The sequence below is a fragment of the Ctenopharyngodon idella genome, chromosome 10, assembly GCF_019924925.1.
Source record: "Ctenopharyngodon idella isolate HZGC_01 chromosome 10, HZGC01, whole genome shotgun sequence".
Lineage (NCBI taxonomy): Eukaryota > Metazoa > Chordata > Actinopteri > Cypriniformes > Xenocyprididae > Ctenopharyngodon > Ctenopharyngodon idella.
In genome coordinates, this window is record NC_067229.1 from 3,737,411 (window position 1) to 3,754,655 (window position 17,245).

The 17,245-nt window shown below is 36.7% G+C and overlaps 1 protein-coding gene across 7 annotated transcripts in view; it reads right to left on the reverse strand.

Annotated features, from left to right (window-relative positions):
* LOC127519775 (carcinoembryonic antigen-related cell adhesion molecule 1-like) overlaps nucleotides 1-17,245 on the reverse strand; it is a 74,907-nt gene that overhangs the window by 29,794 nt on the left and 27,868 nt on the right. Inside the window, exons 3-7 of one of the 7 annotated variants that reach the window (XR_007931890.1) lie at nucleotides 15,964-16,278; nucleotides 13,812-14,162; nucleotides 13,416-13,532; nucleotides 13,265-13,319; nucleotides 12,742-13,072 (exon numbers count right to left, since the gene is read on the reverse strand). The exons of 3 other annotated variants lie outside the window; for them this stretch is intronic. Coding sequence is in view for 3 of the 4 variants with exons in the window: in XM_051907333.1 (XP_051763293.1) it covers nucleotides 14,069-14,162; nucleotides 15,964-16,278 (409 nt within the window). In the remaining variant the exon portion in view is untranslated. The remainder of the gene's footprint in view (nucleotides 1-12,741; nucleotides 13,073-13,264; nucleotides 13,320-13,415; nucleotides 13,533-13,811; nucleotides 14,163-15,963; nucleotides 16,279-17,245) is intronic. 3 more of the 7 variants (XM_051907333.1, XM_051907336.1, XM_051907330.1) reach the window with 3 other exon arrangements.

The following is a 17,245-nucleotide window of genomic DNA, read 5'->3' on the forward strand; positions in this document are numbered from 1 at the left end:
CCCAGCCAGCACAGCTATGTGGGGCCCAGATGTGTGTCACCTGGGCTGTCTGACCGGGGCTCAGCCAGTTTTGTCCTCAGTTTCCACGAAGGCCCCACATGGGTTAGCCCAGATGAAATGTAAACACTACTCAGTGTGCACACTACAGGCTGTTAAATGTAACACTGAATCAGTGTTGGAGTCAATTAGATAATTAAGTGATAACAAGCAGAATCACCGATGGACAAGCTCCCTCAGCTCCGTCAAGGTCAGACATCAGTAAGGCTCCATTTAACTGATAAATGGCGCCTTCTGGTGGATGTTTGAAGAACAGCAGCTAAAACAGCATCACAACACCGTAAGCTCAACTGCTAACGTGCGTCGTCATGGATGTCTACCCTGCAAACAAGCCTGCACTGGCAGGACCCCTGCGAATTTGCTCATTGACACAATATTGGCCCCTCAGCACTACATTACAATGCTCATAATAACTTTCATTAAGGGGGGGGGGTCACACACAGTTTCTGGAGCTTCTGGAGGCGTGTCTGCTGTCAGTGCTGTGGGCGGAGCTAAAAAGTCACGAGCAGATTTTGTGTAGAGATCTAATGCTAGCTGCAACACATTATAAATAAAAACAGGAGCTGCATCTCATCTCGGAGGCTGCATCCTCCGGAGGTCGCATTTGAAGGCTGCATACGTCATCAAGGATGTCATATTTTAGAAAAGTAACCATAATAAAATTGACTGATCTTCATTGTGATGTGTAAAATACTGTAATTTCTTTCTTATGTTGCAATCTAATGGTAATTTTTCTTAAATGAGACCGATAATGTATGCAGCCTTCAAAGGGTGCAGCCCCTGAATTGGGACACAGATATTGTTGAAAAATCTCTCGGCTTCCGTATCCCGAACGAAGAAACTTAAGACTGAATGGTTGTATGAGTCAAATGAGACACTGACACTGTGCTGCAAAGATATTCATCTGGGCATTTTATAATGGGATCAGTTCACCATACCATTACCTGCAATTTACCATATAGGAAAAACACGTGTGCACACTTCCTGTTTCACGAGCAGCTCCTTCACCATACTGTGTCTATGGGTAATTTGTGAAGTTCCTAAACGTAATTTAGGGAGGAGCGAGCCCATCTAATCTTCCAATCAACAGCCAGAGTATATAAGCAGCTGCTTACCTCTCTTCAGTCTCAGCTGTTCCAGCATCCCTCCACCTCCCCAAACTCCACCTTCATCTCAGGGGGGGTGGTATATCAGAGCTCGAGTTGAAGCTGCTTCATCGAGCCCCTCCTCAGTGGACAGCAAGCCAAATTAGCTAACCCAATATCCTAAAGATGATATGGGCAAACAAACTCATTAATGGGCAGCTCTTGCACCCCAGGGGTACAATTATACCCCATTGTAAGGTATGTAGAGCTTGCCAGCCTCTTTAAATGTGGTATCTCACATTTCTACAAAATCCTGGCTCTGAGCTATGACCGTCAAAGTTCATTTACAGTCAACACATGCAACACATCCAGCACATGCAAGAGTAGCTTGCACATGTGGGTGGTGGTCAAATCCGGAATCACACGCAACACTATATTAATATCACAGTTCAACACCGTTGTGTTAGTGCACAATCTGTCTCTCACAGTGAGTGGTCACATATTTCAAACACTGTTGTTTGAAGATGGTTCATCTGTTTATTTTGTGCTACATGTGGCATATGGCTGGTAAGTTTATTTCTTTTAAGACATTAAATCTTGCTTTAGTTTTAATACAAAACAATTGACTACTTTTTAATCAGCCAAAGGATTTGCATTCTCTGTTATTCCCGAATAGAAGATGCAAATTAAGCTGAAAATAAAATGAAATAAATTAAATGAAATGTTAAATGTGACAAGATGATTGACAGGCCAGTTTATAATGACAGGATGCGAGTGACTATGTGACAGAGCGTCCGTAAAGACGCAGTTTAATGATGTGATAGTTTGTCCCAAAGCTTGACTACTCTTCCGCTACACACTCAAAGTACAGTATGTACTTTTTCTTCACAAAAAGAGTAAATACTTTTAGGGTGTGTAAGTATAGGTGAACTGGGACACAGCACATCTGGTGTATCCTTCATTGCCCGTGGAACAAAGGATGCTTTTGGAGGAGGACAGCCTTCATCGTGCCACAGTGCCTTCGCAACCGGCCTTCAAAGGATGCAGCTGTAGTGCACCTTTAATGAAGCTGCTACACTGGGTGCGCTCAGTGATGCCAACTGAACAATTTTGTTGCTAGATTTAACAACTTTTCAGGCTACTCCGGCAATTTATTTAATAAAATTTATTTAGCGAGTTTTAGTAACATTTGAAAAGTTGCTAACTCAAATGATAAAATTCACACATTTTCCCTATAAATGAAACAAAAATGACTCTCCGTCACACACTCGCAACTCTGTCACTATTTTTTATAGTATGAATGTACAGTACTCTGGGCATACTATATCCCCCATGTTGTCATTGTCATGTGACTTACAGTGTCAGTTTAGCAACTTTTAGCAACAAATCGACCTGCCTCAATGTTCTTTTGTGTTTCTGCTTCTGTTCTTCAATTCACGTCTAAAGATTACAAAGTACAGTTGATGTCAGGATTTATAAACAAAAGAAATTGTGTAAAAAATTTAGAAACCTTAATTTGTAAAAAAAAAAAAAAAAAAGTGTTTCTGTCTGTTCTCCAGGTGTGTTTGGTGATTCAGTGTCAGTGATGGAGGGAGATTCTGTCACTTTATACACTGATCTTACTGAAATACATAAGGATGACCACATACTGTGGAAATATGGAGCTGAAAACTCTCTGATAGCTCAAATCAGTAGAGCTGCTGGAATCTTCAACACATCTGATGCTCCTGATGGGAGATTCAGAGACAGACTGAAGCTGGACGATCAAACTGGATCTCTGACCATCACAAACATCACAACTGAACATGCTGGAGTTTATAAACTAGAGATAAGGGGAGCGAAACGATCATCAAAAACATTCAATGTTTCTGTCTACGGTGAGTAGAGATCAATTGTCTCCTTCAAATATTCTTATTTTATTTTTCACATAAAATTTTATAATTTGAGGTCACTGTGATCACACTAAACACTTAAACACATCGAATGGAACATTGTTGATTAGATTTATCCAGATTTATTTATTCTCTCGTGTTTTTCAGCTCTTCTGCCTGTTCCTGTCATCAGCAGTAACTCTTCACAATGTTCTTCATCATCATCATCAAATTGTTCATTGGTGTGTTCAGCTGTGAATGTGAGTCATGTGACTCTCTCCTGGTACAAAGGAAACAGTTTATTGTCCAGCATCAGTGTGTCTGATCTCAGCATCAGTCTCTCTCTACCTCTGGAGGTGGAATATCAGGATAAAAACACCTACAGCTGTGTGCTGAACAATCCCATCAGCAACCAGACTCAACATCTGGACATCACTCAACTCTGTCACACATGTTCAGGTACGACAGTGGTTATGTTAGCAGTTATTTTTTTTCCATACAATGCAAGTTCATGGTGATTTATTATAAAGCTCCCAAATAAGTCCATCATATTTTCTGTTTTAAAAAAAATATATATATATAATTTTTCTGACTTTGACACACAAGTGGCAGAGACTAAAGTCAGCTTGTTGAAAATCACTGTTTTATCATTGCTCATTTGTTATTTCAGAAGTCCACACCCACTGTTGTGATACTACTGAAGCTGTAATCCGATTGGTTGCCTCTGCTCTGGTGGGCGTGGCTACCATGCTGTTCTGGTTTATGACGTCAGATCTGCACGAGGTTAAGAGAACAGATAACACAAATATTGTGACGTGTGTTGTTTTTTAAACTATAAATATGAAAACATATATTCTTGGATTTAAATTTAAGCTATCAATAAAATCAACAAGAGGTTTTATGTGTGGGTGCAAATGTATTAAAAAAGATAAATTATTTTTCATATTATTTGTAAAAGTAGACCATGCAATGTGAGGAGAGAAATATGGCCTTCCAAAGATAATGTGGTCTAAAGGTATTATTTGGGGATTTCCTCGATATGGTGTACGTTTGGGGCCATCTGGTGGCCAAAGTATCCTTTACTATTTCATTGTCTTCAATGCCATGCATTTTATATTTCTTTGTCAATTACATGTTCTTTAATTAATTTATTTTATGTTACTCCACTCACTTGGCCTGTACCAGATGTTTGAAATTATTATTATTATTATTATTATTTAACTCCATGAAGTATAATTTTTATAAAAAGCCTCGTGTACTAATTGTAAGGAGGCATCTTACCCCAAGGGTCTAAATGTCAACTTTCATTACAGACAAAAAATGGTAATTTTGTGAATTTATAGCATTTACCCACACAGACAGTGTAAATAATGTACACATCATAACAAAAAGTTAGTTCTAAACATTAGTTTATTAGTTCTTTATAGTCCTAAAGAGTGCAACAGTGAAATAACAAATTTCCAGTGGCTTAAATATTTGTTTTATTTAGCATTAAATTAGATGCATCTTAACATTTTGATTATTGATTATTAAAGTGACAAAATCATTTCAATTAAGCATAATTTTTCTCTCTAATATTTGTCCATTTGGGTAAACAATAATCTTTTATAAATATATGAGGAATGAAGATCATTATATGAGACACTCACCCAGCCAGCACAGCTATGTGGGGCCCAGATGTGTGTCACCTGGGCTGTCTAACTGGGGCTCAGCCAGTTTTGTCCTCAGTTTCCATGAAGGCCCCACAAGGGTTAGCCCAGATGAAATGAACTCTACTCAGTGTGCACACTACAGGCTGTTAAATGTAACACTGAATCAGTGCTGGAGTTAAGTAGATAATTAAGTGATAACAAGCAGAATCACCGATGGACAAGCTCCCTCAGCTCCGTCAAGGTCAGACATCAGTAAGGCTCCACCGCGCTCCCTCATCACCATGATTTCACTGCAGATTTCCAGGCCTCTGGCTGCATCTATGATGGGATTAATCCTTAAATTAATTGAAAAAAAAAAAAAAAAACTTTATTTGAGAAATTAATACCATTAGCAAATATTTGATTTTCTACCTTGATGCGATGATTAGGGTGCTCTGTCTGCGTGAAAATCAGAAGTGCTGCAGTTCAAGTTGCAAAAGTATCCTGTTAGTAATGAGATGTACAGTAAAGTGTAACAGATCAACACTATTATATTATAAAGAATATATATTTTTCACTTGAGGTTGAATCTTCAGAGTTCTGGACAGTAACCTTATTATCTTGTTTTGATGGTACAACTGCACCAGGTAGTTACTTCCAACTCATTAACTTTATAAAAACGTAACTATTTTATGAATCAGCACTTTTGCATGATGTATGATATCCTTTTTAATGCATCCCTCATTCACTGTTACATGTGCTGGAACCTAAAGAAAGCAGCTGTAAACTCCCTTCAGAAATGAAACATCACATGACCACTAGAGAGAGAAAACATATTCCCACATAAACATGAAATCAGTACTAGAGATGAACTGACAATCGAGGTTACTGATGTTTTTGACTGATATTTATGTGCATCTACTCTGTTCATCAGTGGCATGATATTGATTTAACTGATAAATGGCGCTATCTGGTGGATTTTGGAAGAACAGCCGCTAAAACAGCATCACAACACCGTAAGCTCAACCCCTAACATGCGTCGTCATGGATGTCTACCCTGCAAACAAGCCTGTTATAGTAAAAGTTGTGAGGGGAAAAAAAAGATGATTCAGTTGTCATGTAGTGGCCTGATTTACTGATCTCACCCAGAGCCTGACCTCTGAGGACATTATAGTAGCCCTAGAATACCAATGCATGAAATTTTGTCCTGCTTTAATATTTTGAATGTTTTTAAGTCATTATGCAGAAATTATTCAGAAAGGATCATGTAGACTCACACAGACATCAAGAGCATGTAGTTTAAATTAATCTTTAACTATCAAGCAAAAACGTATATATTTTAATATTAGCAAAATGCACAAGAGTTACAGAAGGCCTCAGTGTGTATTTTCATGCCCAGTGAAACATGTTCAGTATATGATTCACTGAATGACACTTGAGCAGCTCAGTTCCTGAGTCAAAGTGAAACCGGCAGTGGTCTAATCTATTTACATCTGAACAGAGATGTGGTTTGATCTGATGCCTGGACTAATAGCTTCTGCATTATAGTAAATAGTAATTATAACTTGCAAAAACTTTGACCCCTTTATGTGTGGAAAAATTATAAAAACAACAAAAAAATACACATATTTTCTGAAGAAAATGTGAATGGTGCGTGTTGCAACTACCCTACACTGCCTCGAGTAAAAAGAGCTCACCCCCATGTCTCCATGTCTCCCTCACCCAGATCCTACTCACCCCGCTCTGTGTGGGCCTCGAACCTGGGTTTCTGGTGTGGGAATCAGATGCTCTATCAAGGAGGCTAAAGGCTGCAACCTCTAGTGTCAGTCACTAGAGCTACTGACAATAGAACTACTAGAACTACTAGCTGGCCTCCGTTACACTAGCATGTTTTAACATTTCACTAGATGTTACTAACATGTGTTAGCATGGTTTTAGCATGTAGCTAGGTGATGCTAGCATGATGCTAACACATTTTGACTTGTTTTTATCTGATATTTGTTATGACACACATAACAGCGAGTTTGTGTGAACAGCAGCAGCCACATTTAATTTCAAACATTGCACTGCTCACGATAACTTTCACTAACTCTATAAGTAAATCCACTTCACCTGCGATGCCATAGAAATATACAGAGCTACCACAAAAGCAGAAGTTCAAACTGTTGTTAGAGTACACTGTTTGGTTTTTAGGAAATAACTTAACAACAGCCAATGATGATACTCCAAAGACTGCTTGCCAGTATGAATGATAGAAAACAACCCAACCTCAATGCCTCTAATGCTTCTAAACCCCATTGTGAGGTATGTAGAGCTTGCCAGCCTCTTTAAATGTGGTATCCCACATTTCTACAAAATCCTGGCTCTGAGCTATGACCGTCAAAGTTCATTTACAGCCAACACACGCAAGAGTAGCTTGTACATGTGGGTGGTGGTCAATTCCGGGGTTGGAGGAATCACACGCAACACTATATTAATATCACAGTTCAACACCGTTGTGTTAGTGCACAATCTGTCTCTCACAGTGAGTGGTCACATATTTCAAGCACTGTTATTTGAAGATGGTTCATCTGTTTATTTTGTGCTACATGTGGCATATGGCTGGTAAGTTTATTTCTTTTAAGACATTAAATGTTGCTTTAGTTTTAATACATAGCAATTGGCTACTTTTTAATCAGCCAAAGGATTTGCATTCTCTGTTATTCCTAAATAGAAGATGTAAATTAAGCTGAAAATAAAATGAAATAAATGAAATGAAATGTGGAGGATGTTAAATACTAAAAATACTAAAAAAATACTTTTACAAGGGAGCAAGAAATTTCTTCGCAAACCTTCCATCATTTGGCCTATTTGATCAACATTACACTGACTCAGTTGATTAAGTAAACAACGTTTGAAAGCAACAGCTTTTCTCTGCCCGAGTCATGCAATAAATCTGACATATGCAACCAGTTAAAGGCACAATATGTAGGATTTTTAGATTAAAATATCCAAAAACCACTAGAACAATGATATATATTTTATTGACTTGTGTACTTACATTATCCCAAATGTTTCCAAGAATGTTTAAATCCAGAGAAATAAGCAATTTTAACCAGGACACAGACCGTGTCCGTGTGTCGCCTATCAATGACATCATTACCCTCAATTTCCGGTTTTATTTTGTAGAAACCATGGAAACAAAGACGCTTTAGTATATTATGTGTTTCATTAGACTGGTGAGCAACTGTTTGGTTACATTTATCGACAGAAAACTAACCATTGTTATACAGCTCAACACAGTAAGTCTTTTTGTTTGAATATCGTTTTCTTGATTTACCGCGAGTACCATGTTTTTCCATGACTAATATCGATCTAGCTTACAGCAGTGTGCAACAAGTGTCTCATAGTGATGAAGTTTTTAAAGTAACCAACAGTTTAATGTTTGCGAATGACTCATAATTGTATCCTAATTTACACTGAACAAAATTATAAACGTAACACTTTTGTTTTTGCCTCCATTTTTCATGAACTCAAAGATCTAAGACTTTTTCTATGTACACAAAAGGCCTATTTCTCTAAAATTTTGTTCAGAAATCTGTCTAAATCTTTGCCGAGATAATCCATCCACCTCGCAGGTGTGGCATATCAAGATGCTGATTAGACAGCATGACTATTGCACAGGTGTGCCTTAGGCTGGCCACAAAAACCAGTCCGAAAACCAGTCAGTATATGGTGTGATCAACACATCTCCTTCGCATAGAGTTGATCAGGTTGTTGATTGTGGCCTGTGGAATGTTGGTCCACTCCTTTTCAATGGCTGTGCAAAGTTGCTGGATATTAGCAGGAACTGGAACACACACCTGTGCAATAATCATGATGTCTAATCAGCATCTTAATCAATCCACCTCACAGGAGTGGCATATCATCTCGGCAAAGGAGAAGTGCTCACTAACACAGATTTAGACAGATTTGTGAACAATATTTGAGAGAAATAGGCCTTTTGTGTACATAGAAAAAGTCTTAGATCTTTGAGTTCAGCTCATGAAAAATGGGGGCAAAAACAAAAGTGTTGCATTTATAATTTTGTTCAGTGTAGTTACTTGGTGTTTGGTAATGAAGGGCCTACTTTGCATCATCAACACTGAGTCTTTAGCCATTTTCAAAAAACTGCTTAAAACATATCTTTTTCGTCAACACTTGACCCAGTAATATAGCACTTTTTTTATTTATATTTTACTTTTCGTTTTTCGATTTTCTATTCTTTCTTTCATATATTTGCGTATATATTAAAAAAAAAAACAACCTAGCTACGAGCACTTTACTGATGAAACTGTGACTTGACACAGCACTTACATACTGTTGTACTCATGTTGATTTGATTGCTTCTACTATTCTCATTTGTAAGTTGCTTTGGAGAAAAGTGTCTGCTAAATGCCTAAATGTAAATGTAAATCAACACTGACTTAATGACAAACAAGTCATTCATAAGAAGAGAACTGATAGCACATGTATTCATAGCAACTAGTTTCTAACTAATTAATCACTTGATTGTTAATCATAAATATAGGGGGCTGCTGCTCGGTATAATAGTTTTCAAGAACATTATGTAAATTGGTAAACTATTTAGCCTAGGCTACTAAAATGAACACCAAAACTTAACATGAGCTGTTAAAAATTATAGCAATTTATGCAAAAAATTGATGGAAAGCTGGCAGCCTACACGTTTCTTACCTTGACCACCTTCTTCCATATGGATCAGTTTTCTGTTCTGATCTCAAGAAGTCTCTGCAAACTACTGAGTTTTGTGATATCATCATGTAGACTTCTTACAAAGTATTTTACAGTATTTTAAAAATACAAAAATACAAAACACTAAAGTATTTTGATACAAAATACGAAGCCATTTTCATCAACCCTATCAAATACAAATTACAAAATACTATTTTGTATTTGAAATACATATTTGAATCCCGTATTTGAATCCCCCCATCCCTGGTTGTATCCTTCATTGCCCATGAAACAAAGGATGCTTTTGGAGGAGCCTGTGAATTGGGACAGCCTTCATCGTGCCACAGTGATGCAATTGGCCTCGAGTCTGAATTAGGACGCAGCTATATAGTGCACCTTTAATGAAGCTGACTACACTGGGCGCGCTCAGTGATGCCAACTAAACAATTTTGTTGCTAGATTTAGCAACTTTTCAGACTACTCCGGCAATTTGTTTAATAAAATTTATTTGGTGAGTTTTAGCAAAATTTGAAAAGTTGCTAACTCAAATGATAAAATTCACACATAAATTTCCCTATAAATGACAAAAATTACTCTCTTTATATAGTATTAATGTGTAATAGTATGAATGTGCATACTATATCCCCCATGCTGTCATTGTCATGTGACTTACAGTGTCAGTTTAGCCACTTTTAGCAACAAATCGACCTGCCTCTAACTTCTGAAAATTGTTTGGCAGCAGTGCAGGTGCAGCCCGCAAGGACAATTTATTAAAAGACGTGATTTCTGGCCATTATTTAATTAAAAATTTCACACTGAAGAATTTCTGCTGAAAAGTATACAGGAAACACTGTTTAAATTTATATTTTTTACCAGGATAATTCTAGGATGGCAATGCTTTTCTTAGGATGCCATTTGCCACCTCGTAGCACCCCAGTAGATCCGCCTGTGACAACGCATTTTTTCACGCACAAACACAATCCACTGTTCGTTTATTGTAGATGATATTAAGTTGATGTTGCAATAAACACTTTATTCCTATCAGATCATTATTCATCTGATGTTTTCCAGCTCATCTGCCTGTTCCTGCATCAGTAAACTCTTTTGTGATTCTGCTGCTGTTCTTCAATTCACATTTAAAGGTTACAAACTACAGCTGATTTCAGGCTTTATAAACAATATAAACCTTAATCTGTATAAAATCTGTTTATTCTCCAGGTGTGTTTGGTGATTCAGTGTCAGTGATGGAGGGAGATTCTGTCACTTTATACACTGATCTTACTGAAATACATGAAGACGATGAGATACTGTGGAATTATGGAGCTGAAAAGTCTCCGATAGCTCAAATTAATAGAGAGACTGGAATCTCCTCCACATATAAAGGTCCTGATACGAGATTCAGAGACAGACTGAAGCTGGATGATCAAACTGGATCTCTGACCATCACAAACACCAGAACTGAACATGCTGGAGTTTATAAACTAGAGATAAGGGGAGCGAAACTGTCATCAAAAACATTCAATGTTTCTGTCTATGGTAAATAGACATCATTTGTCCTGCACATCACATATACTGTATATTTTATTTTTCACATACTGAAATTTTATAATTTGAGGTCACAGAAACACTGTGATCACACTAAACACATTAGATTCATCCAGATTTGTTTATTCTCTGATGTTTTCAGCTCGTCTGCCTGTTCCTGTCATCAGCAGAGACTCTTCACAATGTTCTTCATCATCATCATCATCATGTTCATTGTTGTGTTCAGCTGTGAATGTGAGTCATGTGACTCTCTCCTGGTACAAAGGAAACAGTTTATTGTCCAGCATCAGTGTGTCTGATCTCAGCATCAGTCTCTCTCTACCTCTGGAGGTGGAATATCAGGATAAAAACACCTACAGCTGTGTGCTGAACAATCCCATCAGCAACCAGACTCAACATCTGGACATCACTCAACTCTGTCACACATGTGCAGGTACGACAGAGCTGATGCATTTATACACTGAATTAATTAATTTGTTTATTGAGACTGATAACTTAAGATGACAAAAATTATGAGTGAGCTTCTGTCAGCATTTAGTCATGACTTTCTTAACAGGTTTGATTTTTCTTCTTCTGTGAAGCACAAAAGGAGTTTTTGCAGATGTCTTTTTTATTTTAATTTTGAGTTTGTGACAGCTAAAGTCAGATGGTTGAAAACTATGTTTTATCATTGCGCATTTGTTTTTCAGAAGTCCACGCCCATTATTGTGATTCTGTTGAAGCTGTGCTCTGATTGGTCGTCACTGCTCTGATGGGCGTGGCTGCTGCGGCTGCTGCTGTTCTTCTGGTCAATGACGTCAGATCTACAAGAGCTTAATAAACGAAGAAAACAGATCTCATAAATATTGTGGCATATATTGGAGTTTTAATCAGTAAAAATGAAAATATGTGTGATCTAATTGTTAAGTGATGGTGAAAAGAGGCTTTGCTTACCAATTCTTTCCTCTGAACTGGATTGTAAAAAAGTAAATTCCCAGAATCTGGTGTATTGGGGCCATCTGGTGGGCAAAAGGATGAATATTATGCAATATTTCATTTTATTTTTTAATGCCTTCCATTTTACATTTCTTTGTTAAATACAGTTTTCATATTTTTACTGAATTTGATTTTGCTTTTTTTCTCTTTTTTTTTCTCCATTTGTTTCATAAGCAGCAACCCCACAAATACAAATGTAAAAATATTTGTGACGCCAATAAATCACTGTAGAATTGAACTGAAAATTGAATATTACCTACCAAACCGATATACATCTATAAATCATGTAAAAGCCTCAATTTTAATTGAGGGGGTATCAAAATAAAAATAAACTATTACTTGTATGAATAATTGCAGTTGATTAGAAACTTTTTTTTCAGTATATTCAGTTTATTTAAAACCAAACAGAGTGAAAATATACACATCATAAAGCTCATGAGAAATAGTGCAATAAAGTGCAACAGTGAATAGTGACATAACCATTTTCAGCAGCCTTAGTTCTGGACGTATTATATGTAGTTCTTAATACTGAATTTGGATTTTGTTACCGATCCTGAATACTGACTGAAGGCTTCAGAAGAACCTTAATTTTAGATATCACAGCGATTCTGTCTGAAAGGTTTATACAGAATCATTTAAAAAAAAAAAAAAAAAAAAAAAGCTTTTCCCTATGGAGAAAATAAAGAAGACTTTAACTTCCAGAATCTGTGCTGCCATACAAGTTTCAAAGTTGTTAATAAACATTACAGATATTATAGCTCTTTTCTTTTCTCAAAGACTGGAAAATGTTATCAACTTCTGAGGAACAATGAAAGCTCTAAACAGTGACAATTTATTCTTGTTTTGATGTTTTTTGATGCAAAAAACAATTATTTTTTAAAAGCTCTTAATACACAATTCAACTGCGTAAAAGCATATGGTAAAAAATTAAATGTACTGCAGGTTCATAAGTGCATATATCAAATAAGCTTGCTTTATGATAAAATTAGAAATTAATACCCAGCTAGAAAAATGAGCACCACAGTTAATATTATCTCTGTTTCCAGTATAAGTAAAGATAAGAGCTTATTAATAAGCATTTCATCATGTTTCCGGCTTTCCGCTCATTTTCCTTTTATTTCATTTGGGAATAATGTTGCGGAAGCTGTTGCGATCTTCTTAGATTATATGACCTGTTTTTTCCCCTGTCATTAAGAATCTGTAAGAGAACAACGAATCACAGAAGGTTAATGAGAAAAATAAACAGCTACAGAAATCAGCACATCTGTCATTGATCAGTGAATTAGGTTTGAAATGTTTAGTTCTTATCAGGAAGTTTTTGTCAAATCAACAGATCTGAATGATGTAATTTCATAGTTACAAGACAAACTACAGTAGTGCAGTATCTTACCTCGTTGATGGGACTTTCTACAGAAACTCTCTGTTGTTGTTTTCCCCCATGTCTGCTTTGGAAAACAAATCACACACATAATGAAACACTAATATTGCACAATAAAGATGTTTTCCTCTCACTATAGTATCTATCTGTAGGTGATACTTGCCATTTCTGAAGTTCCTGTGGCGACGGTAAATCACAGCAGCAGCTACAAACACCAACAGAACAACAACAACAACAGCAACACTTATTCCTGCTACAGCACCTGAAGACAGACCTGAATCTGGAACAGATGAAGAGAAACAGTCATTAGTGTGAATATATCTGTCAGATTGATCTATAACATCACACAATGAGATAACAGACGGCCTGAGAGAGTAAATCTAAATCTGATTCTGTTTAAAGGTGAACACTTTCATACAGTGAAGTCAAAAGTACCGCCGCATCAGTGACAAGTCATCGAGCAACTAAAATAAAGAGATGCAACAAGACCCTCTTTCTTTATATTCCAATGTAAAGGTGTTTTCACTGCCAAATGACTGAATGACTAAATTACACTTACCAATGACAGAAACACTGAAGCTCTTTACACTGCTGATGCTGATGCTGCGGCGACGACGAAGGCTGCTTCTGCTTCTGATCTTCAGTGTATATTCTCCAGAGTCTGTGTTTCTGGTGTTTGTGATGGTCAGAGATCCAGTCTGATGATCCAGCTGCAGTCTGTCTCTGAATCTCTCTTCACATTGATCATCTGTACAGATCTTACTCTGATCTCCAATGATTTCAGCGATGAGAATGTCATTAAAATACCACGTCATCACATTTGGGGTTTTCATTACATGAGGATCTAAAGTAACAGATTCTCCCTCCTTCACCTTTTTCTTCATTTCATCTCGTTCAGCAGCAGAAACTCCTGAAACACAAACCAACAGATGATTGAATGATATTTTTGGGGAAAAGAAACTCCACAACAGAAAAACTGAAAATACGTGTAATTGTGCATCTCATACAAGTTCTTTCTTGATTTTCAACCTGTAAAGCAAATTTTTTTTCTTTTTCTTTTTTTTCTGAAAAAGCTTTAGAATGTCCATTTGTCCAATTAGGAATAAATATGGCATATATAACCTGGGACTGTTCTGGGGAAAAAGTTATGTAAGAAATGACAGACTTCCACTCAAAGATTGGTGGTTGATCATGCTCATTTCCCCAAATGGCTTAATCATCATAGAGAAGAAGAAAGTCAATGTTTTTGTTGTTTCTGCATCATTTGGGATGATCGCATTCTGACTTAATGGTCATCAACTGTAGAATGGGAACAGGTGAGGGACCCTGTGAACCATCTCAGACAATGGGGTGTCACAACTTCATTACCTACAGACCACAACAGGATAGTCCTTTCACCATCTAGGTATAGACCTGATATAGTCTGGCTATGAGTAACTCACTTCTAGCCAAGCTAACTTTGAATTTGGTTACATGTTGTTTTTGTCAAAGTAACATGCGAGATGTATAATATTCCATCATGTAAGCAAAGTCAACAATGATTACAAGGTGTCTGGTTTCATTTGATCTATTAAATGTTCACTGACAGCCCAAATTTTGTCTGGTTTTAGCCTAGACATCAAGGTTGTGTTTGGACGGCTATTAGACGTCTTTTAAATGCTGGGTTTATTTACATTAAGAGTAGTAAACTTTAATGGGATAAAAGGTTTGACATTTGGATGTTCTGGGTTCATTACGACTCTGACGAACCCAAGGTTTTTTGTCTACTTTGTCATTGCTACGACACAATAAACTTCTTCGAGATCTTCAATGTCCTCATTTTTTCTTACAGTTGTTTTTTAATTTTAAATTCTTAAGCTGTTCTGAAGGGTCACGATACCCAGATTTACATCATCAACTTGCCTAATGTAATGTCTGCCTTCTTCAGCTCTTACTGCTTGTTTGTTGGAGATAAAGACTCAATAAAACATAATTTTTACAAATTAAACTGAAATTGTGTTAATTAGCTCTCTGACTGCTGTTACTATAGCAGAATTTGAGTGTGAATAATAATATCTATTGGATTCAGTTGCTCGTGTCTTGACTTTATAATACATATTCATGCCACCACAACTATACCAGCTCCCAGTTTAGTTGCATATTGATCTTAAAAGTCTTATTTTCACTTATAAAAGTAAATGGGCTTCCTCCAGTTTACATTTGCATTTTGAATACATCATCTGCACCTTCTCCCCGCTCTGCTGGTTCTCTTTATCTTTATCAGCCTCTCTTCTCTGTTAAAACTATCAGCATGCCAATGGAAAGACAATTTAGATTGAATCTATACTGTTCTGATGCAGCTGCAGGTTTCACAAGTTCACACTTACAAATCATCAGACAGAGTAAGGTTATGCATATTTGGTGTGCTGTCCGAGGGGAGGGCTCAGAGCTCCCAGTCTCTCAGTCCCAGAGATTCCTGGCTGTGGTAGGAACCAGCCAAGAGTGAGGGGGAACGTAGGTGAGTCAACTGCTTATTTCTATAGGCATCCTCTCATGCTGATTGGAAAGATGTGTTGATTGGATTGATCATTTGAACGTGTTCCTCAAGAACTTTGTTAATAAAACTTCATAAAGTGAAAAAGCAGCCCTAATTGTAATTGCAATAAAAACAATTAATTATGTGATATTATGTGATTAAACCTGCATTTAAACATTCATTAAATGACACTCACCATGAACTGTAACACTGAAGATCTTTTCATGGCCACTTCTGTCACTGCCACTGCTGATCTTCAGTTGATAAACTCCAGAGTCTGTGTTTCTGGTGTTTGTGATGGTCAGAGATCCAGTCTGATGATCCAGATTCAGTCTGTCTCTGAATCTCTCATCACCATCTTTACACTGAACATCAGTACAGATCTTACTGAGATCTCCACTGATTTGAGCGATGCGAATGTCATTAAAATACCATTTCATGCCGTCTTGTTGGGTTTTTTTAACATCAGTGTGTAGAGTGACTGAATCTCCCTCCATCACTGACACTTTATCTGTACCAACACCAGATGAACAAATGAAAGAATGTTAATCTTTTCACTTCAGATCATTAAAATTGAGGGTTAAAAAATGCCTGGATTCAAAATTTAATACATGACACACATGCAAAGATACAGCATAACATTTGCACATTCACTCAGACAAACATTCACCATTCTCATTCATTCATTAGAAAATTCTGCCATAATTTCTCAAGGGAACGCAAAATATCTTGAGGGAACACAAAGTTTCTTGAGGGAACACAAAGTTTCTTATGATGTCATTAATTGTCAAACAACTCTAACAATGATTAATCTATATTTAATTTATACAATGAATACTATTCATGCAGTGTAATTACAATTATATTTAGTAATTATATTTCTGTACTTGAATACTACTGTTAGACCTAAATATTAGTAACTGGTTTATTGTATTTATCTCTGTTTTCTTTTGTGTATTATTTTTACTGTCTGTTTATTTGTCTTTAATAATGTTTGAATTTTATTAGTCAGGAGTTTTGCAGTGATATCAAAGGACTTAAAGTGTTTAAGTAATAAATGGGAAGAAAAATTTTTGTGTCTTTATAAAATCCATTTTTATTTGAATTTTGTTTATTTATTCTTTTTTTATTTTTGCTGATCTGAAAAATTATCCAATTCGTGACTCGAAAACCGTAATATGATCTGAACCACGAGTTTTGTGATCTGTTGCACCACTAACATTATGGCATTTCTTGGTTTTTCACGGGTCTGAGTCCAACTTTCAAAATAATAGACGGGTCCACGTCGGTTCTGTTGGGCACATTTACGGGTCACTTCAGGTTTGGGTACGATTTTTTGGAACCGTGATGACCTCTAGCTTCAGCATCTTGCCAATGGAAAGACAATTTAGATTTAATACTGTTCTGATGCAGCTACAGGTAAAGAGGAAAGCAGCTCTATTTGTAACTGCTTCAAAAAACAAATTAATGATGTGATA